Source organism: Antedon mediterranea, chromosome 10 (genome assembly GCF_964355755.1).
Source record: "Antedon mediterranea chromosome 10, ecAntMedi1.1, whole genome shotgun sequence".
Lineage (NCBI taxonomy): Eukaryota > Metazoa > Echinodermata > Crinoidea > Comatulida > Antedonidae > Antedon > Antedon mediterranea.
In genome coordinates, this window is record NC_092679.1 from 12716130 (window position 1) to 12740493 (window position 24364).

The 24364-nt window shown below is 32.7% G+C and overlaps 1 protein-coding gene across 1 annotated transcript; it reads left to right on the forward strand.

The window, feature by feature from the left end:
* The first annotated feature begins 12358 nt into the window (after positions 1-12358).
* On the forward strand, positions 12359-22752 carry LOC140059767 (fibrinogen-like protein A). The gene is made up of 7 exons (XM_072105659.1): positions 12359-13146; positions 13633-13769; positions 14292-14553; positions 15258-15366; positions 20057-20193; positions 20425-20686; positions 22604-22752. Exons 3-7 carry the CDS (start codon positions 14548-14550, stop codon positions 22699-22701), a joined length of 612 nt encoding a protein of 203 aa, XP_071961760.1. The 5' UTR covers positions 12359-13146; positions 13633-13769; positions 14292-14547; the 3' UTR covers positions 22702-22752.
* The last annotated feature ends 1612 nt before the right edge of the window (positions 22753-24364 follow it).

A 24364-nucleotide genomic window follows, 5' to 3' on the forward strand; every position in this document is an offset into this window, starting at 1 on the left:
TCGTAGATTGAATTGTTTAAGGGCAAAAATTTCTTTTTTTACCACTGTTCCTTGCAATGTTTAATGGAACGAATGTCCCCAAATCTAGGGTCATGGATACGTTTCACGTATTTCCATGCCGATGTTTTGGCGTCGTTTGTCTTAAAATCGGTCTTTTTACTCTCAATAATATCTGCCTTCTCTTTAATCAACATAATTAGGTTCATTTGTTCCTCCCTGCTCCAATTCATAGTCCTTCTTTGGCCGTCCATAGTCCGCGAAATTAAATTATATTCATTTTTACGTCTGCTATAGAAAGGGACGTAGTATACGCTATTCTATTAGAACATTACGCTTGCGTAATTTAGACGGAAACATCATGGACCACCTAGCTGCTGTAATTTAGAAGGAAACATCATGGACAAATAGCTGCTGTAATTTTCCATGGCTTAATCCAGGACTAGTTAGTCCAGGTTTCATGAATACCATATCAAAGATAGTCCAGGATTATCCTTAGTCCTTGACTAGATAGTCCAGAACTAAAGATAGTCCAGGACTGAAGATAGTCCAGAACTAAAGATAGTCCCCTTTCATGAATACGGAACAAAGAGACCTTCGAGATGATAGTAACCATGGAAACAAGAAGGGCTATACAATGAAGGTCATTCAAACCCAACATTCCAGCCCCTAAATGCGGAATATTATATAGCATTTACACTTAAACAAATTAAAAAATGGGTTTGAATCAATTTATGAAATTATTAAACTATTAAAATTAATACATAAACATAATTTTGAAACATCATTGGAAATCTCGAGCAGTACTATCTTGTTGATTGGTCGTATAAGTGTTGATGATGCAGTCTTCAACTTCACAGATCGCACAAAAGTTCATCATTTAAATTTGCATACGCTTCGATAACGCTACCAAGTGGCCAATTACTTCTGGGCATGTTCTCATCGAGCACCAGCACGATATCGTTAACTTGTATATTACGCTGAGTTTTGTTCCATTTTTTGACGTTCTTGTAGAGATGGTATCTATCATTCTGAGTAATTTTAGCAGGCGGAACTCTTGTTCACCTTTCTTACAGTCCTTATACATCTTTCCATACATCTCTGTGGTGTGAGCCAGCTGGAGGGTTGAATCTCCACTTGATGTGACGTTGTAACAAGAAATCATGAATGGTGTCTTGATTCCACTCTGCAATTGTTGTTCGTAACTCTTTCTCACTCTTAACAAAATTGGCACCATTGTCAGAGCGAATTTCTTCCGGCATCCCTCTTCTTGCGATGAATCACCTTAGTGCATTTATAAACGAGTTGGTGTTCAACGATTGTGTAACTTCCAAATTGACGGCTTTAATAGAAAGAAAATAAAAATGACACCATACCTTTTGACTTCTGATCTACCTCTCTTTACCATAAAAGGTCCGAAACAATTGACTCCAACATAAGTAAATGGCGGTTTAGCCAGAGTCACTAGATCAATTGGCATCTTTTGACTTGCCACAAGAGCTTGCAACTTTCTGCACTTTAAACATCTTCTGACTATAGCTTTTACATTGACTCTACCGTTCACTGGCCAAAACTTTTCTCGAAGTAGTGCTGTTCTTTCGAATTTCTAGATTTTTCTCAAGATAACTCTTCTTTTAACGCTCGTTTCTGCAAGTACTTAAAGATTGCCTTTTCCGACTTTCGCAACTCTTCTACTGTTATTGGCTCAACATTGATAGATACAATTCTTCCTTATCTGACTTATTAGGAACAACCACCATTCATGAACCTACCTGTAATGACATGCTGAACACACTTTCTGGCCAGGTTTTAAATTGATAACTTTTGCATTAAATGGTTTTCTGAAAAGTAATATTAGTGTCCTGACTATAGCCCAAATCCAGTTCCAATTTTTCTCAATTTGGACTAAAAGTCAAATCAATCAATCAATCAAAGTAACATTTATTTCTCTTCTTCTCTTTCATAGAATATAAAAATTAACAGTAAATATGATTAAAATAAGAGGGGCAACATACCAAAAAAGCGAAGCTTGTATAAGGCAGCCCAACCCCAGCCCATAGTGCAGACTGCAAACCACCACAGACGACTGTTGTTTCTGACAACATTTTTGTAAAACATTCTCTGCATCGGCATGAAACTGTCAAACATAATATTGAGCCGATTTCCTCTATATCATAACAAGCAGACCTTTTGGAAGAGAAACAGATTCTAAAGCATTAACAAATTCTTTGAGATCACCTGAATTTGTTGACGCCAAGAATAAAGTTGATGGCCAAATTTTCTACTCCATACGCTACCCATATGTCTATATCAAGGCAAATCTTCCTTGCACATCTCTTTGTAAATGTTCTAATAGGTGAAAGATATACAGATAAACATGCAAAAATGATAAATAAACCGTTAAAGATATATTGTCCAGACAAAGACACATGAACAATTAGGTCAATAAAGATTTTGAATAGGCGACTTCCACAGATCTCCACTTGTCTACTAAAATTCAGATTCAGATAACATTTATTCAGATAATAATGAATGAACGTACACAAAATAAAAAAAAGATATTAAAGTGAACATAGATAAAGCAAAGCAGTAATTGGAAGTCATTATTATCATGGATCCCTTCTAGAAGTTTAAACTTGTCTCGCAGGGACCCACAAACAAAACACATTACTAAAAAAATAAACAATAAACCTAGAGTATATAAGTATATAATTGAGGATAAAAATTGCAGTATAATAACATAACTAACATCTTCTATATCAAATTTATTTAAAATTATATTTCTATATTTTCATTATATAAATGAAATAAGTACCGACATTGGTAAATGAAAAAAATTAATGGTTTTATGATATATGTAGGTTTTAGACACAATCTTGAAAATAACGTTTGTATAATTGGTTCATTATAGCCCTGTAATGTGAATTGCTTTGCAGCCACTTTAGTTTTGGCAACTTAGGAAAATTCTCTCTACTTGCCATAAAAACATATATATTTGGATGGTGGCCATTTGAATTTTGGCCGCCATCTTGGAACTGAGTGCCTGCATATTAGGTAATATATACTGAATCAGTTTTACTGACCCAGACAATATTGATCCAGTGCCCAATTATTGGCTATTTACAACTTTACAGCCAGAGATATAATGATAATAATCATAATAATAAAATTTACCAGCGGCCATTTTGAATTTTGGCCGCCATATTGGAACTGAGTGCCTGCATATTAGATAATATATACTGCATTAGTTTTACTGACCCAGACAATATTGATACAGTACCCAATGCAGCAAGTCATTTTCAGTTGGAGATAAGAATATTTCAGATAGCCTCCTGTTTCTTAAGTACATCAAAATACAATCAAGTGTTTACAACATAAATTCATCTGACTTCTAACCCTTAGGGTTTTTGAATAAAAACCACTTCCTCAATTTGGATTATATTGAATGTCTTCACATTTGTTTGCCAAGTTTCAAATCAAATTTATTGTACCAGGAATCTAATCAAAGTTATTGAACCTGTTGATGACCCAAAATTCAAGGAATTCAATTTTCCCTTTTTCTGGAATTATAAACTATTTATCAAAAAAAAATCTAATACAAATATTAAGGCCTAGCCTACCTCAATTTTGTATTAGATAAAAAATAGTTATTTTCAACAACTTGCACAGCCTGCAATTAATAGACTTCCCTTCCAATCGAAGTAATCAAATAGCGCGCAACTATTCTTTCCACCTGAGATTTCACAAGGTTCACGTATGTGTGTGAAAACATGTAATAAGTCGGGAGATCAAACCTGGTTACAACTTGTTACAAGTTGTAATAATTTAGGCAGATGTAAAAAGGGTATAAGCCTACATTAGGCCTCTCATTGTACAAACTGCATTTTTAGTTAAAACGGAATGCAAACTTCTAGAAGGATTAAACATAAAAATGGCTTAAAATGAGTGCATGAGTAACTTTGTCTTTGCATACATCAATCTTCCCCTTGCACAAATCTCACCTGAAAAACTCCTGGTAGTAGTTATATATGACATTTGGGAAGGTTCATCTTTTCCAATCCGCCCATAGGAACCAAGTGGAGATAAGTTATTATTTTCTTGTAATCAAGGCCTGTTTAAATTTAGATGAGTTATTATTTACAATTTATACATGCATTTGTTTTATATGCCCTTACGCATGTTAACCCCCCCCCCCCCTTACGCATGTTTGCTATACTTTTCTACTATATTTTTCCACATGTTTAGTTTATAATAATATTTATTTTTAACTTATAAGTTTATAATGTAATTGTGTTTATTTAAATGCTTAATTTGAGAAACATTCCAATATGTAAAACCTTGAATACACCTGTTTAATGTTGTAGGTCTTCTTTAAAATATTCTATCACCAGCTGGTATTTTAAAAAGACAATTATATCTTGGGGTTATATGCTGCTTGACACTTGTTCTAGCCAAATTGCCTATATGCCCCTAGTGCAATAAGTTTACAATGCTTGTGTGTCCCTTGTAATGCATTTTATTACATTGTCGTTTCACCTGTTCTTGTACATACAATTTGTTGCCTGAGCGGGTATTGCTAAACACCGCAAACCCCCGCAAACCTCCAAAAAAATATAGCAAACCCCATCGAACCAACATAAAAGTGATTGAATTATGTAGTGTACAACCCACTGGGTATATCAATGTAAAAAAAAAATTAAATTTCTACTGTTAACTAATTATTTTTGGGGTAAAACATCATTTTTTGGTAAAAAATGATTGTTAAACCCCGCAAACCTCCAAAAAACCATAGCAAACCCCACCGAACCAACATAAAAGTGATTGAATCATGTAGTGTACAACCCACTGGGTATATCCATGTAAAAAAAATATTAAATTTCTACTGTTAACTACTTATTTTTGGGGTAAAATATCATTTTTTGGTCAAAAATGATTGCTAATTTTTAACCAAAAAATGATGTTTTATCCCCCAAAACAAGTAATTAACAGTAGAAATTTAATATTTTTTTTAGATGGATATACCCAGTGGGTTGTACACTACATGATTCAATCACTTTTATGTTGGTTCGGTGGGGTTTGCTATGGTTTTTTGGAGGTTTGCGGGGTTTAACAATCATTTTTTACCAAAAAATGATGTTTTACCCCAAAAATAATTAGTTAACAGTAAAAATGTATTATTTTTTTTACATGGATATACCCAGTGGGTTGTACACTACATGATTCAATCACTTTTATGTTGGTTCGATGGGGTTTGCTATGTTTTTTTGGAGGTTTGCGGGGGTTTGCGGTGTTTAGCAATACCCGCCTGAGCTGTGTTTGTGATTTTATTGATTTCAGGTGCTATACTTTTAACACAATTATTAGTATTTCATGAAACATGTATTTCATTGATTTTTGTATTCAATAAAAAAAAATCTAACAAACGTAAAATAAACGAAACTGTCTTTTTTTTTATGTATGAAAATTTCCTTTAACAGAAATACAAATATATTATTTATATTATATAAGTAATATTATATAACTAATTTAGATAAAATTGTTCTCTACATCGCAGTCAAACATATTTAAATGTTTTTATTGATTCATAGTCCGTACAATGTTGAGTGTTGTCAGTACAGAAATTCACATTCAAGGAACAAGAAAACAATCTCAAATCAAAACATTTATTGCACTTTATTTCAGTACTTTCTCTTAATGTACTAGTTTTACTTAGAATTAAGACAGATTTACCCAAACACATTTAATATTGTATGTGTAAAAAGTATTCTACAGAAATTTACAATTCTAACATAACTTAGTGTAATATTATACAGGACATTAATTGTAAACGAAAAAAACTTTGCATTAAGAAGTATATTGCCATCCAAGAAGGGGTACATTATTAAGGAGACTCGTAAAGCCCAGTTTCTGCTGCTATACAACAAACGGTTTTAAAAGCATAATCACACACAATCATGATCCCAATTTGACCTCATTCAAAAGGTCACTGAATGGCGCAAACATTTGACTATGTGGATAATAATGACATCATTACATAAAAACAACCACAAATAATCACTAATGAAATAAAACCGTTTTATTTTTAGTGCAAAATAAGGTGTCATAGTGACAAGACAAGGGTCCTAACTTGTATTATTAAAATCTTTCTTCAAAGATGTATTGTCCCCCAAAAACATGAAAAATGAAGATTAATAAAATCAGACTTTGAATAGGTTATTTTGCAGTTTTGATAAAGTTATTCACTTCCGTAGCAAAAAACGAAAGAAAAATAATGTTTTCCCTTATAAAATGACAAATTAAATGGTTCAATTCAACCAAAAATCCATTGGCTGGCAGCCAATTTTTTGCTTTAAATTAGTTTTTTCAAGTAAAAAAATTTTTTTTTCCAATCTAATTTTTTGTGAAAATGGATAACTATTATGTGACATTAAAATGCCATATTCAACAACAACAATTTAAATAATTATTTTTTCAGGGGGACAATACATCTTTAAAATAACCACTAAAAAATTGTTAATTCACAGTTTATGTAATCAACTGAAATGAATAACTTGCACATGTGCAAATCATAAAAATGACGTCGTTGGGTATCGCTTGACATATTTAAATAGAAAAGTTCCTAATAACACCCATGGTCAACTTTCCCTGCCTGCACACGGTCAACTGATTTAATCCGATTTATGATATACACTAAATATACCTTTTTCAATATTGTACCAAACAACCGCCAAAACCTGCCAAAATGTCTTGTTTCGATAAAGTACATTGAAAAGATGTCCTTTTTATAGCAGATTCAGTTACAAACAATATAGGGAATTTGTAAGATTTTTAAAAATACAGAGCCATGTCCTTGCAGTACTGTTATTTCAGATCAGTTTTAAATTTTAAAAAGAACATTCCATGAAAATTTGAGCTTCAGCCGCCAATTAAATTTTATTTCTATTCTTTATAGTTCAGTAAACAGTGGATACTGTATACCAGGTTTGTGTACATTGTTTATTTTGAATGAAAAATACTAACGATCAGGCCCCAATAATACAAGTTTTAAAAGAATTGGGTGATCCTGTCACAACTAAATAATTACTCATTATTATTACATATTCTTAAAATGCAAATGATTGAAAATGCTAATTAGTTATCCGTGTAACTGTCCTGTTTCATCATCTTTTTTTTTTTTTTTTTTCTGTATTCTTCTTTCTTTCTGTCATTTTTGTGTCTCGCGTAACTCAAAAACGTGTAAACATAACATTTCATAACTTTGTCAACATGTGGGCATTTACGTGAAATTGTGCACCTCCTATTTTTGAATGACGTCAGAGTTGCGCAACATGACTTACGCGCGTTTTTCCGAATTTCGCGTATTTAACATAGATCGAAAACCATATAACAATTTAAATTGAAACTGAAAAAAAGTTTAAGTTATATCTTGCGCTAACTGACTATGGGGAAAAAATGGCATGTTTCACACAAAGTTACGCGCGCACGCGCGTTTAAAATTTCAAATTGCGAAAAATCAATTTCTAATCAACTTTCTACGCGTTTCATGTCATTTTAAGCATGTAAAAAATTCCCATGCGCGCGCTTTTTTTTACGCGCGCGGTGCGAACGTAGCGTTGAAAACAATTTTTCTCTCGTGATTTATGTTTTCAAGCCTTTTATAGTAATTTTACCAACTTTGAAACAATTTCGACTTCAAATTACGTCATACGGGCACGTCGAATTGGATAATTTTTGTGCGTTTTTGAGGAAAAAGTTCAAAAATTTGTCAAAATTATACCTTTTTTTAAACAATCATAGATTCTAAACTACGAGGTGAACTTTGTTTAAATTACATATCCAGGAAGATGATAAGTTGTAGATAAGGAATCATGCATTGATATGGCAAACCGGACATTGTGACGTCATCGTATGGCCACGCGAATATAAAATATAGGATTTTTGTATCTTTCGTCATACCGCATCTCATTTAATAGAGCGCCTCTCCACTTATCCGTATTCCATTTTAACCCAGACTTTGAAATTTTCTAGGTCAATCAACTATCTTACGCAGGAGTAAAAATTTTTTTTATTTTTATGACGTCATCATGTCTAAAAATGTAAATAACGTGGGTCACTTATATTTATCTTTACAGTAAATTTTAATCTGTTATAGCTCATCAGAATAAAATGTGATAATCACGATTAAAACGTTTTCTGGAAGCTATTGGATTGTAGATACGAATTCATGTAAACATTTTGCCAATCGGATGTTGTGACGTCATCATATGGCCAGTTGAATAAAAAAAGACGTATTTTCATATTTTGCCTAATAGTTCATCACATTTAAAAGGGTGCGCATCTATATTTTACGTATTCAAATTTCTTCTACACGTTAATATGTTGTTCCTGAGATAATTTCCTTCTGAAATTGCTATCTAAGTGTTTCATTTTGATACCGTCGCCATGTTAAAAATTGGAATAAATGGCGGGTCCCGTAATTTCACCTATTCTACACTGTATGTAATATGTATACAGATTATACTGTTTGCATGTATATACTATGACACAAAATTGACAGAATTCAGCACTAACAGCATATCATATTCTTCAGTTCTTGTCATAATGCCATAATCTTTATCTGTGTGCAATATTCCAATGTATGACGTGCACGTGGCGTTTGTCGTGGTGCGGATAACTAACTCGTCAATGTGACGAGTTTCATGTCTAGTTAAAATTTTAAAATGGATACAACGTTATATCAGAAAAGTGTTCCAATCATATCACTTAATCTACAAAAATGCAACTTTGACACTTAATTATTGGAAAGACATGAAGATCAATACTGTAATAATTCATATAAAAATCTATATTATTGTTTACATTAAATCTGCAGACGCAGCTAAAATACAAGTAAAACAAGTATAGCACCAATGAATACTACTTTAAAAAGGTGTACAAAGTTATGTACATAAACACATTGACCATCAAAAGCTACACATTTTTTTGTGTTGGCCATACATACCAGTTCGATCCAAACTTTAAAAACTATGCGGCCGATTTCAATACCACAGTATTCAAGTGGGTGAGTGGCCGAGCGGTTAAGACAGTGGAACCGTAATCACGTAGCCATAACATCGGCAGGGGTTCGAGGCTCACTCACTCCATGATTCTAGTGGTAGAACGAGTCTTCTCGGATAAGGACTATAAACCGTAGGTCCAGTGTACACAACTTGCTCGTGTGCACTTTAAAGAACCTAGTACATCTTTCGAGACGAGTAGGGGGTTACCCCGGTGTATTAGTACATCACAACCACTGATCACCAACTGGGATCACCTCTGGGAGACCAGTCTTTGACTGAAGAGGTTACCCAGTATAAATATATATTTCAATCAATCAATTCAATCAAGTCCTAACACAGTTTTAGTGTTCTCTTACTGATGAGTCTAGTAGGAACAATATTAAATTTCTTATCCAGGAATTTTACAAGAATGGCCTTAAAATATGTATTAAAAACTAAAAATAGAAACTAAAAATATAAACTAATACAAGAAAATACACAAGGTTGGCTCTATTAATTGATTATGATTATTGACTATTGACTATTTTGTCTGTGTATCTTCATCAGTATCTATATTTTTCTTCAAAAACACCCTAAACTGCCTTTAAAAAAACTCCACACACATGGGAGATTATCACCTCTCATCATGAAAGAAGACAAGAAATCCAATTAACGAAATAATGTTTTCATCTTCATAATTATCTGTTTTTAACTCTGTACTGTTTGGTTAAACAATTCTTATTACCTCCTTCTTACACTGTGCTGCATGGATCTCCATTCTCATCCTGATAAGTAGAGCCTAGCATACTAGGTTGAATTTTCTGTGTGCTAAATACTTCATCTGCACTCTCTTTCATCTGTGGCTCATCGCCTTTGGCCTCGGCAATGTGCACAACTTTGTTTGTCTGGCCCCTTAAAAAAAAAAAAAAAAATGACATTATACCGTAGATATTAAGGAACAAAAATGTTATCAATTAAATGTCAAACGGTAGTGGTAATGATGCAAAGACCTAAACTTAACAAATAATTTGTATATATTCATATTGTGATTAGTTAAATAATATTGAGTATTGAGAAAGTGTATGCTACCATGTGCAAAAGATCACATTTTTATGACAAAAGTAATTTTAAACAACTCAAATTAAAAACTAATGTTTGTTTGAATTTATGTAAAAACCAGATAGAAATTATCTTTTTTCATGTTTTAACTTGTGAATATTCAATCAAAAAACATGTTTTTTTTTAGTTTAGTCATTTTGCATTCATCATACTATGAAAACAGAGACGATAGTAGAAGCAAACTACCAAAACCTCTAGAAGGACCCTGTCCCTAGATTTCAGTTTATTCTGAAAAGTATCTCAGATGGTCAGCAACTGTCAATAGAATAGAAAATTGGGGTTAATGTATTCACATGCTTATCAAAACTGGTTGTTCTGCTTGCAGCAGCCTGAAACTGACGCTTTGACACCATACTTAGAGCACATAAATTGATTCAGTACTTTCATTATTGATTCCCATGACCTCTTCCATTGTGTCTTCACCTTATTTTAAAGGCCATGGTGCAGGCAAAACATTTCTATTCCAATAATTATCAATCTATAGTTCCTCTATGTTTCATAATTTTGGGGATTTTATTTGTGTTACAGGAGCTTGTTGAAAATAAGCACTTTCTTATCAGTGGGAGGATAGTTCAAATTACACAGTAAAATCTCTTGTATTGTACACAAATGTTGTAAATAGAGAAACTATGAAAAATAAACGGTGTGGTAAAAAATGTTATCAGATGACTAAATATAGGTAATATAACTTGAATTTTACATTTCTAGTATTTTTATTCAACTTCAGAACTTTATTTTTATGCTATAGCAAAAATTATCCACTGTAAATCCATCATCTTTTTTCACCTTCTAGGGAGTCACCAGACATGTTATTACAATAGGTTTTCTACATAACTACTGAAAAAAGTGTTCCTGGTTTTTATAGAAAAATTGTGCCAAATTTTGTATTTGACCATTTTAAGGGAAATTTATGTTTTTTTTTCTTGATTTCTGTTACAATTTTTGATTTATGTACAATTAACCAGTTATTATATTTAAAATTCATGCCTGTACCTGAGCTTTAAGGAAGTATTTCCCAATTTGAAATTTTAAAAAAGATTAACTGTTGATCACAACATATTTTCCCATGTTGCTTTAAATGGACACCAAATATGGTTACATGGACATGGGTTCATATGGAATCGATTTAATATCAAAGGTGTTTTTCTTGGGACATTCTAATCCCCCAAAAAATGTTACTAACATACTCTGAAAAGTCAGTAGAACAATTAAAAATGTATTTAACCTTTATTTTAAGTAATTTAGAAATTATTATGAAAAAGGTACAAACCGCCATAAAGAAAGAACAGCATGCACTGGTTATAGTCTTTCTTTTTATGTAGCCAATCAGAGGCGCTGAAATGAGTCATGTGTGCACTCTTTATTTGCACTGGAGTGCAAAAAGTGCACAGCAAAAAAGCATAACAGTACTCTGCATGTAATCATATAAACCGATCACGTTATAGACTTGCTGCACGATTTACGCGTACGTACGTATGTATATATCTTCTGTACTACTCGACTGTTTTGCTAGGCCTACAGTAGGCTTGCTAGATGTGTGCTATTTCGGGTATTCACAATGTTATGCAACATTGTAATTACCCTCAAGTGCGCTGCATCTCCACTAACACACTCAGACTTGTGCATTATTTAGGCAAAGAGGAAAAAGCATAGACAAAATCAAAGTGAACATGCAATGTTCATCAAAAAAGCTTCATTTTTGTTGTTTAATAATAAAAGAGACAGACAACTAAAGATTGGCACTAACCGTCCCAAAGATTATTTTCATACTCAACAGAGGTTTGTTATAGTTGTAGGTTATCCATGGCATTAAAAGTCAATACATTCCAATGCCTTGCGTTTAAAACACTCTGATCAAGTCTAAGCATGTATACATTCATGACAAACGCATGACAGTTTACATCGTAAAGTTGTTTTTTGTTATTTTTATTTATATAATGTTACTTTCAAATATACTGATTTGTGTTTTTACTACTTTAAAATAATTTCAAACATAATTATTACACAGACAATTCTGTGATTAATTTATGAAAATATTAGCAACGCCAACTGTACTTTTCTTTAAAACTGAAAACATGAAAATAAATATTTGACGTTTAGCTATTTTGCTGTCATAATTATAACCTAGGGTACAGGTATAATTTTGGCCTGATAATCGTAGCCTTTTCATTGGTTACGGCTAAAATCACTGAGAAATGTGGATTAGGATTAGCATTATTAAATCTACTCCCCACCCTCCCCCTTGCTAGGTTTAGTAATGCCATCGGCAAGATCAGCCACCTAACGCTAATCCGCGGTTCAGACACAGAAATATGTATGCCACTTACATAACGCTAATTTAACGTTGCGAGTCTGAAAATACCATAAGGCAATTACACAATTAACTCAAGGTCAATGAAATAACTGGTTATTGATGTCCAATGTGGGTGATTTCCTTAATTTTAAGTATATTTTTCTGTTGCCAAGAAATTTGTGGTATTCCCACAAAATATTTAAAAAAAAATAAACTAGATTCCAGTTACTTATTACTTCCCCTCTTCCATTGTGACATTTATTGTTTCCTGTATAAACCTCCAAATTTGAAATTCTAAGAAAGAGTAACAATATCATCTGTCAATCATGGAAATTTATATGTTGCTTTAAATGGCCACCGAAAATGGTCACATGGACACGGGTTAATTGGAATATTCGATTATATCCCTGATTATATAAATACACATGACTTTGGAGCTACAGTCCATAATTTAGTTAGTGTTCTGACGAGACACAACCACTAGCTTACTACTAATATTATATCAACCTGACATAGTTTGTAAAGGCAGAAAGATGCTGGCAAGATGGTTCCTTGTGTCACTGATGGTGGCATTAACCCTCTCAGACAGCTGTGTTGTAGAAACTGAAGAACAGGATGGTGTTTCTAACATACTTGTTGTTATCAAAAAAGAATGTGGTGATGAAGGAAGCGATTTTCAAGACACTCGAGTATTAAAAGGTAGTTATTTTAATTGTGATGTTATGTGAACAAAATGCTTTGTATTTATGATGGCATTTTAGATTGCCATATTGCATGCATATTGAATTGTAGGCAAGGTAGAAGAGTGAATTAAGCATCATACACTATGCTTATTTTTGCAACGTCTGAGTTCACATGATGTAGCTTACTTTTTTAAAAGCTTTGCCACATTAGAATGGGCTATGGGGGTATCATTCTTGCAAATAGGCTTATAGGCCATTTCACAGAGCTGTTCACATCTGGCAATCATTTTTTGAAAGTGCATGATTAAACTAATTGATTAATATATTTATGATTGTCAAATGTTATGTTTTTTTTACGACCTGTACTCTTATTGTAGTCTCACACGTTAGGAATTAGTTTTGGGAACAAGTTGACATGGGAGCAAGTGGAAATGAGACTTTGGATTGAGTTTACTGTAAATTTTTAATTACAATTTATTTACTTATGTACATCTCTTTTAAGATTATCCACAAGATTGCACTGACTTACTTGAACGCAACAGTGAGGCAACAAGTGGTGCTTACATGATCAATATTCGTGATGGAGGTGAACCATTCCGAGTTTACTGCGATATGGACACTGATGGAGGTGGATGGACGGTAAGGCCTAATATTTCATTCAATGTTAGTAATTCTACAAAAATATTAAAACCAAAATATTATAATACCCGTAATAGTTTTCCATAATTATATGAGCATTAAAACACAGTGCCTTTAATTTTCAAAATTCACTAAGAAACTAGAGAAAATCATTGTGCACATGCGCATGTTTCTTTGCATGTGCAGATTGATTTTCTGTAGTTTACAGATTAATTTGTTATTTACTATATGAACATACAGTATGAACACATAACTAGACTATGAAATTTAGGAAGTTAAAAACTCCACTGGACTGGAGGAACTGAACAATGATATAAGAAAGTCTAGTTTGAACAGAAGAAACATTTTAGCAACACATTTCTTTTACCTGTAGTAATAGTAAATGTATATCTTGATCTTCCAAAATTCTTACAAAACGTCAAATTGTAGGTATACTCTACAAATTTACTCGACGAAATTCAATCATTATGAATATGACTTTGTCACAGATCTAAAACTCACTAATTAATTATATTTGTAAAGGTTTTTCAAAGACGATAAGATGGATCCATGAATTTCTATAGAAATTGGGCAACATACAAGGCAGGATTTGGGAATGCTAATAGTGAGCATTGGCTTGGTAATGATAACATTCATCGCCTTACATCTGATGGTCAGTTTGAATTAAGAGTGGACATGTCCACTTTTGAAGGAGAATCTGCCTATGCTAACTATGGCAACTTTCGAATAGGTGATGATGAAAGCAACTACAAACTGATATGTGGTAACTACAGTGGTAATGCAGGTAAGGACTTGTTTTCACACCGTTTGGCTCATCTACAATACATTACTATAACAAATTAAATATTGTAATGTCAGTATTATGTCTGTCTGGTAATAGTGTTTCTCTGATACTTCTAAATAATAATATAGCACGACCTATGTTGAAATAAAACTGTCTCACAAAGTCACGTTTCATTTGGAGATGACGTCATCATGTTAAAAGTTATTTCACCTATGCTACACTGTATGTACAGTAGTATGTATACAGTATATAGTGTATACCTGTATAGATACTTTAGACACAAAATAGAGAGCACACCAACAAAAAGTATAATTTATATCATGCACTAACTTTCTGTTGAAAAAATGGCATGTTCCACAGAATGTTAAAAATTAAAAATGCAAAAAAATCAATTTCTATGCGTTTCATGTCATTTTAAGCATGTATAAATTCGCACGTGCGTACAAATGTTTACGCGCGTGGTGTGCAGTGTTATAAAAATCATTTTTTTGCATGAATAACATTTTTCCAGTGTTTCTAGTAATTTTACTAAATTTGAAACCATATTGACTTAAAATCATAAGCATATGTCAAATTAAAGCAGGATTTAATGTAGTAAATTAGGAAGTACTATATACCAAAGTGCACATTATGTCCAATTTACTGAAATTGGCTAGATTGTACTCAAATAATATTCAAATATTATATTATTATCTTTATTTTAGGTGATTCACTGTCATATCATAACAATCACCGGTTTTCAACCTTTGACCAAGATCATGATACAGCAGCCTCATCATGTTCTGTGTCATACAAGGGAGCTTGGTGGTACAGGTATGTTGGATGTCATGTATCAAATCTGAATGGATTGTACCTGTGTGGTACAACTGATCAGTTTGCCACAGGTGTGGTGTGGAAAAATTGGAAAGATTACTACTATTCCTTGAAAACAAGCGAGATGAAAATACGTAGAATTTAATGGTAGCATGATATAGTGAAGTTGATAACTTGAGTTAAACTCAGAGTATAATAATTAATTTGAAAATTAATAAAATTCAAAGACACCTAAGCTTTTAAAAATTTATGTAAAATTAAATACACTTAATGTGAAAAATAAGTTGATTCTAATAATTCAAGTAGGACGATACAAATACTAGCATTCATTCAAGGTTTTTATTCAATAAAACGAAAATTTACAGTGTAGCCAAAGGCTAAATTGTGTACAATTTTACAAAATATTGCACATATAAAAAAGTTAAAAAAGTTATCACATAAAAAGAACATCTTATATTGAAATGAATTAGATAAAGTACATAATATGAAAATGAAAAAAACATTGAAAAATTAAAGAAATTGTTACAAATCATGGCCTAATAAAATATCTGTATTAAAACTTATGTATTATGTATTTCACATTGGTTGATGACGGCAACGTTGGCTAAATGTAATTATTCTTTATTATTCAACAGGTTAATTAGGTATGGCAAAGGGCTATTTTTATATCGTTTAGTTTTACATTTTATTTGTTGATATGGGTTGGTCTTTCTTAAGTTGTACGGTTTATTTCTAGCCATGATTGAAAATATGCTGACTTTATGCACAGATTGATATTTTCGTTTTTTTCTGTGATGCAATATATCGTGAAGGGAAAATATAGAAGGACAGTATTTCCCCGATTTTTAACAGATCCTGTAAAAGAAAGCACAATTCAGGTACAAGAAAACGCCACGCTAGGTCTACAGCTAGCATACAATGTTCATACGTTACAGCTTGACATAAGCCCCGTCTATTGTCATTCAACACAAGCTATTAGGTAATACTAGCAGGAACCTGTGCTCCGCACGGTCTTTATCTGCCTTACTATGTGGTTATAAACTTCACATGGGAGGAGTAAGTATAATAAATAATAATATATGATAAAAGTACTCTGACAATTTGTTACAATAAAAAAAAATTGTATCAAGAATAAAATTTGCAAACATTGATTTTTTTTTTACACTATTCCTTGACTTTGAAATATCTGTAAGCTAAAAATTGAAAGCAATACTGGATATGGAACTTTAGACTTTACTTTGACTGTTCAGACTTTACAAAAATAGAAGACGCTAAAGAAATATTGTGCTGTGTGAATATTATACTATGGTGCGCATCAGAAATTGACAATGTGCATGTACATAAGAGGGACATGCAGTTTAAAATATTTCAATGATAAAATAAAAAAAAAATGGTAATTTATAGTGAGATGTATTAAATGATACAGCTGCTTACGGACTTAAAATAAACACAAAAAATAACAATATGCTTTATTTAAACGCGAAAACTTGGCTCAACTAGCAGTTGTTTTTCTGCAAGGCCGCGTATAAAAACAAAAAGTTCATCAGATAAACATTGATAGGTGCTTGTGAAAAAATTACACCTTCATTCTGTGACGCTTCTCTTCAGGCATATGGTATTTAGACGGCGATAATAAAATCGTTGGGTTTGTAGCCTCAAAGACTAAATTCTAGTGCTATATTTGGACTTAGGTTAGCGAAAGCTGTGGCAATGGATATCAAATGTTCACCAGACTGTGATCAGACTGAACGATACTTTAATGTCCGTTCACTTGTTTAACTACACGTGCCGCACATTTGGATATTTCTCAAGTTTTATAGATTTTGTAGTAGAAGGGTTGTAGTAGAAGGGGTCAGCCAAAACTTGTACTGTCAGACAATGGTACAAATTTTGTTGGGGGTAAAAGGGAATTAAGTAAAGTAATGGAAATGTTGGATTTTAGGAAAATTAAAAACTATATGACTCATGAAGGAATTGGATGGAGTTTTAATCCACCTTTAAATCCACATTGCACATGTCTAAAGAAAGTCTAATTAAATCATCCCAAAAAATCAATGATTGCAATATTAGGCAAGGATAATAGCAAAATTAACCTTAGAAAGAACTTACGAAACATTTTTGGAATAGATGGGTTAAAGAATGGCTACCTACAATGAATAAAAAAAAATGGAAAGATCACACTCATGACTTTAAAGTTAATGATATTGTTATTGTAAAAGATAGATTTAATGTGAGAGGACAATTGCCCAGCGGTGGGAGGCTGCAGGGGCTCTAGCCCCCTCGTTGGGGAGCCAAAGGCAAAAAGAGCCACTAGCTAGTTTTCTAAATTGTCTTAGCTCAGCCCCACTTTCGAGCTGGTCATAGATACTGTACTTACCGGTATACATTTCGTTTCATATTTCGAAGTATAATACAGTCAGTGCATTGTATGGGGACCTATAAGCTCTATTTTTCAATTGTTTTTGTTTTAGCTCTATTTAACTCTATTTTTCTAAATGTTCTTAGCTCCATCCCAGCCTTGGTGGGCTGGTTCTCTGTAGACTTGTAATTTTGTTTCTTATGTATAATTGCAATTTCCGGGGACCTAGCAGCCCATGGGTGTTAGTCTCGCGCATTTATAATTTCCATACCCCTAGGCAGCAACCAGCCTACGTCTCTTCTATTAACGATATACTATAATGGCTACCCTAAATCTGATTAAAACGGCTTCAAATTACGCTAGAACGCATAGCTTTCGGGGGCCCTTGGCGGCCCCCAGCCTAGTGATGCTTGCATCACTCGCATAGCCCAACGCCCACCCATCGGGGAATTTAGCCCTGCGTCGGGGAATTCAGCCCCGCGTCGGGGAATTTAGCTCCACGTCGGAAAGATCTTGGCGCCACCACTGCAATCGCCATGTAGAATACTTGTTATCCTGGATTAGATAACCATGTTAGAGTTGTTAAAGTGGTGAATTCTTAAGAAATATTACGAAGATTTGTCATTTAGAAATGCTGCCGAGTTAGATTAAGTTGTTTGAATTGTAGTTATATGTGTTAAATGGAAAAATAATATATGCGATATAAAGTGAATATTAATTGAAAGAATAAAATGTTAAAATAAATAAAAGAAACAAGAATTAATTAATCAATGAATTGTACATAGATAAAATTAATTAAAAGAAACAAGAATTATTCAATGAATTGTACATACATAAAAATAAAATATAAACAAATAAACAAAAAATTAATTAAAAAATGAAAAATCGAAATATTTATTTAAGTTCATTAAAGAAATATATAAATGAGAAGAAATTGAAACAAAATAAACAATGTATGGTAATAGACAAGGAGGGGGACAATGTTCAGAAGAATAGTTGTATTGTAGTTGTTGCATGAATTCTTTCTTAGATGGTTGAACACCTTTCTGTAAATTAGTTACGAACGTGTATGCACGGCGTAGCGTGTGTTCAGTTCAGTTCTTTTTGTTGTTGCAGGCGAAAATTTATTCGATTATTGCAACAGTTTAACAAACTATTGTTCGCTCTTCAATTGTGAAGATTAAATTTCGGAGTAAACCTGTCACTATCCGACAGGGTTTACTAAATATATTGCATAAAACAAACAATAGGTGTAATTATTTAATTAATATTTTATATCTTGCCCTTTTATAATACTAAATTCACAAAAAAAAAGTTTCAATTATTTAAAGGTATGGAAGACAGTATGGTAAAAAATTTGTCTTTGAACATATTGTTCCAATTTTCCTTAGGATAACAATATTTGTAATATTTTTGTTTTGTTTATGGATTATGAAATTTTCAATTTATGACTTACCTTGTAATACTATGTTTGAACACGAACCTTTTATGACTTTATCTTGTAATACATTAGTACAATATCTTACACTACCTTACGTACACTACCTTTTTATGATTACTATAAGTTCAAACACGAACCTTTCATTACTTAACTTATAAGTTCACACACAAACATTTTATAACTTACCATGAAATAAGTTAAAACACAAACCTTTCATAACTTAACTTATAAGTTCAAACATGAACATTCTATAAATTATTTTGAAATAATTTTGCACAAAATTTATGTTTAATATTGTACTACATTGCACTTTTTAAAGCATGACCCTTTCACAAATTATCTTGCATTACATTAACTGTTATGTAATAGGTGCTGAAAAATGACTTGAAATGTTCAAGTATGACAGGAATAATATTATTTTGTAATCTTTATGTTTGTAATAGATAGATATGCTTGTCATTTTGTTATGCATTTAAAAAACATACTACAGATTGACAAAATCTAGAAAAACCTACTCAAATCAGATCTACAAAACATTGCACAGGTGCCCCAACAGTAAAAAATATCTATGTATTTTGTATTATTTGTATAAAAATCTGGGTCTGCTGCTCCAGACTAATAGGGTTGGGATATTTTTAAAATACTAACTAAAAATCGACACTACTCGCAAAGAGGCAGAATCGCATATATAATGCACTTATGCACTAAATGAATTAAATTACCATGTACAAGGTGACAGTTTATGTTATTTTGTATTATTACAATGTTTACTCACTTTTCAATTTTTTTAAAGGACTCCATAAAACAAAATTCCTACGTTGTCATTTTAAAATGCCAGAAAACAAGATTTTGAAAATAAAGCTATTTAATGCTAAAACAACTTTTTAAAGATTATCCACGAGACTGCACTGACATACTTGAAAGCAACAGTGAAGCAACAAGTGGTGCTTACATGATCAATATTCATGATGGAGGTGAACCATTCAGAGTTTACTGCGATATGGACACTGATGGAGGTGGATGGACGGTAGGTTTAATCAATAAGACACATAATATTCATGGATGCATATACATAAACTGGAGCAAGTTGGGTGGTCCTGTAATTAAGAGAATCTAAGTAGATCAGAAAATGAAATTATAAGCAAAACATTTTCTTTACCTCGAAACATTGCAGTATAGGAATAGTAAATTTTCAATATTCTTGCGATAATGTACTCAGGTTAGCTTTCTATTACAATTATTATTATATTTTATGAAGATTTTTCAGAGACGAGAAGATGGATCTATGGATTTCTATAGAAATTGGGCAGCGTACAAGGCAGGGTTCGGGAATGTTAATGGTGAGCACTGGCTTGGTAATGATAACATTCATCGTCTTACGTCTGATGGTCACTTTGAATTGAGAGTGGACATGTCAACATTTGAAGGAGGCCCAGCATACGCTCACTATGACAACTTTCGAATAGGTGATGAGAAAAGTAACTACATACTGACATTTGGCACTTACAGTGGCAATGCAGGTAGGGTTTAGCTAATTATTGTCTAATGTTAATGTTCCCACCTAACTCTCATACTTCTTTAATCCACACTTTTCAATTATCTGATGATCTTTTATCCTACCGTTTCTAGTTCGTTTCATACTTTTATGTGTTTTTATTAATTTCTCGAGTGTGTAGAAAACTGTCCGTTGTTTCACTCCCGCACTGCTTGTCAGAAATGTCTTTCATACGCAACATTTTTCTTTGGCATATAATAAAAATTCAGCGCTTCTGGTTCTTTTTCATATGTGTCATCTTCTTAAAATAGCCCTGTCTGCTGATTATTTTCTACATTCTACCATTATAAATAACTCAAATGCCAAGTGCTTGGCCATATCTGTCATTTCAAAACTAGGGATTGAGTTTACCGTATATTTCGGTGTATAAGTCGCACTTTTGACACGCAAATTTGACCTCTAAATTAAGGGTGCGTCTTATACACCGAACATAAATGCCTCACCACCACACAGAGTGTACATATCGTCACCTCGTTGGCTAGGCATGAGTAGGCTAGGCCTAGCTACAGTGTACTAACGTAACGGCAACCTGCTTCTGCCTAGTTTTCAAGGCATTTTAGCGTGATGTTATACTAAATATGATAAAAAATTTGTTTATTATGGAGCTGTTTTAGGCGCTCCGATAAAATTTCATTTGTAAACGTTTACGATTGGAATAGGCCTAGGCCTAGTATTTAATTATAGTTATACGCACGATCGCCGACCGCCGTACCCCCAGCGCAAGCCCTTCTTGGCGGCCACATGTTGTACGGTATTCGATTAGTATATTCTCCAGGTGATTATAGCATGGACCTAGCGTACACACTTCTCGGATACATAGATACTAATCGAATACGATTTTCCGTGAAAACGTGCGCCCTCTCGAAATGATCGAGAGAGGCTAGCCCACACACGTGCGTGTTACACACACGGTCATGCACTCAATGTTGCGGGTGCGAAACTCATGAATAACAAGTTAGAAACAACTTGTTGAGGCTCGGCGCGGCCGAGCCTAGGTAAGAAAAAACCTAAATAAAGGACGCCGTTGTAGATATAACAAAATATATTATTAAAATAATATTGATTACAATTTAAAAAAAACATTTTTTTGATGAAATATAAGGTGCGTCTTATAGATCGACGATATAAAAAATACCGATATTTTACTCTCAGTTAGGGGGTGCGTCTTATACACAGGTGAGACTTATACACGGAAATATACGGTACTTAAAAAGCCACAATTTATATATAATTTTTATATATAAAAAACTTTTGTAAAGTAATGGTTTTTGCTTCACTTTGATATTTATTTGTTGTAATTCAATGTAAACTAATATTTAATTTAATTGATATTTGTATACCCATTTGTACTGTCTTAGTAGTAATTACAATTGTACTGTCAACACAGCCTTGTATAGTAACACCAAATAATAGTGAAACAAACTATTTGTGTTTAAAGGAAGTTATAATAATAATAATAAAAATAAAATAATAATAATAATACCACCAACTTACTATTTATTACTATTTAACATCTATATTCAGTTTACTAACAAATTGACTTGATTTCTTTAATATTTCATATAACGACACTTTATCTTCCACAAGATTTATATACTATATATATATAACATGTTTTTATTCTTCATAAGGTAGAGTTACTTTAATTTTAGTATTGAGGATATTACGTTATATGAGTGCCATGCACTCCTAAAATGCATGTTTTATGCAGGCGATCCGATCAATAGTCACCTCTCTAGCTCTAAGGATTGAAATTGCTATACTACATCATCAATAATATTCCTCATTTCAAGTATAGGGCCTACTAATAATAAATTTTCAATGATTGCATAAAAAAACAAATTTTGTATCAAGGTAATTTAAAAAAATGATTTTATTTTAGGAGACTCATTGGCGACCAAGACAATGACTCGTCTTCACGATGTGCTGTGGATTTCAAAGGAGCCTGGTGGTATGGTTCCAATCATGATTCAAATCTGAATGGATTGTACTTGGGTGGTATAAATAGTCAGTCTCACCAAGGTGTGATTTGGGCACATTATAAAGGAGATAACTACTCCTTGAAAACTACTGTGATGAAGATACGTAGAGTTTAATTCTACTGTTTGAGTATTGACACATGGTATAGAATAAGGTTGAAAGGAATGATATCTCTTTTAATATTATTTTCTTTTATCTAAGTTTAATAACAAATTAGAAATTGAATATTTAATGATGACATCTACTAATATCAATAAACCAAGAAATGTATTCAGACTTGTTAAACTTGTTATAATCTATTGACCGAATTAATTACAGTACTAAATTATAATCAAGTGTTATTCTTGGATTTCTGAAATATAAACAAAAGTGCAAAGTATGAAATGTGTTTTATTTCATGGTATGCTTATATGTTGGATGTTTTTAACAAGCCACAGTAACGAACATTGTGGACGCTACCAATATTTTTTATTCAACTTAAAATTATTCAGAAAATCATGGAGTTATCTATACAGTATTATATAATAATAATAGTAGAGTTCAATTTAATATAGCGAAAAATGCAGGGCCTCTAAGAAAATAACAAAAGATAATGATGATAGTGAAAATTAAAAAGGTGGGATTTGAGGAGTTTTTTTAATGTGGTGAGACCGTTTGTGATCGGTTAATACTCACAGTAGCAACCGGTACACGCGCGACGCACTGAACATCCGGTGATTCGGCTCGAAGAAGACGAATTATTATTTATTCGGCCTACCTGATAATATTATTATTAATAATGTAGGCTTATTGATGGAAATTCTTCTGTTATTATTTAAACGACCTAGGCTAGTGAATATTTTATTGCCAAGGAATCATTAATTAGTAATTATCTGTATATTATTCTTCGCAAGGTAAGGTGTCTAGGCAGCTTGTTTACATACAATACAAAAAGGAGGCCTAGTCTAGCTACCCGACCCAGCAGATATTCTACTTGTTGTTGGCTACGTAATATAACAGATATCGCCTTTTATATCGGTAAAATATAAGATTTAACATCCCCTCGGGATGATATTATGTTCTCGGGGAATTATATATATTATTATTATATATATTATATATATTCCCTCAAACATAATATCATTCCCTTGGGGATGTCAATCTTATATTTCACCTCTAACAGGCAATATATGTATAATATATTATGCACCCATTTACATATGATTTTATCAACGATTTTACAGGAAAAGGGGGTACAAATCAACATTAAAAATCGTTAAAATCTTCAATTTTTTGTCAAAGTTGAACCGAGTTCAACTTCAATGTTACGATCGGTAAAACTGACTGACCAATCAAATAGTTCATACATTAATTACGTCATCATAGTTTGTAGAGAAATTTACGTCCATGTATCCCAGCAACGTCGAAAGAACCAAGAAACCATTAACGATCGCGTAAAAAATGTGTAAAAATTTGCAGTCCGGCTCGATCATCGTTATCGTTTGAATTGAAAATTTAACGCAGCTAGTCGTAACGTTTCGTCGACGGGAAAACAGGCTTTAGGCTGTTGCCGCAAAAGAAAACAGTTCCGTAGGCCTATATTAAATATGGTCTATAAAACCCACTATATTTAGATAATTGTATGACAAGAATCGACTGGCCAAAACGCCTCAGATGCTATCTC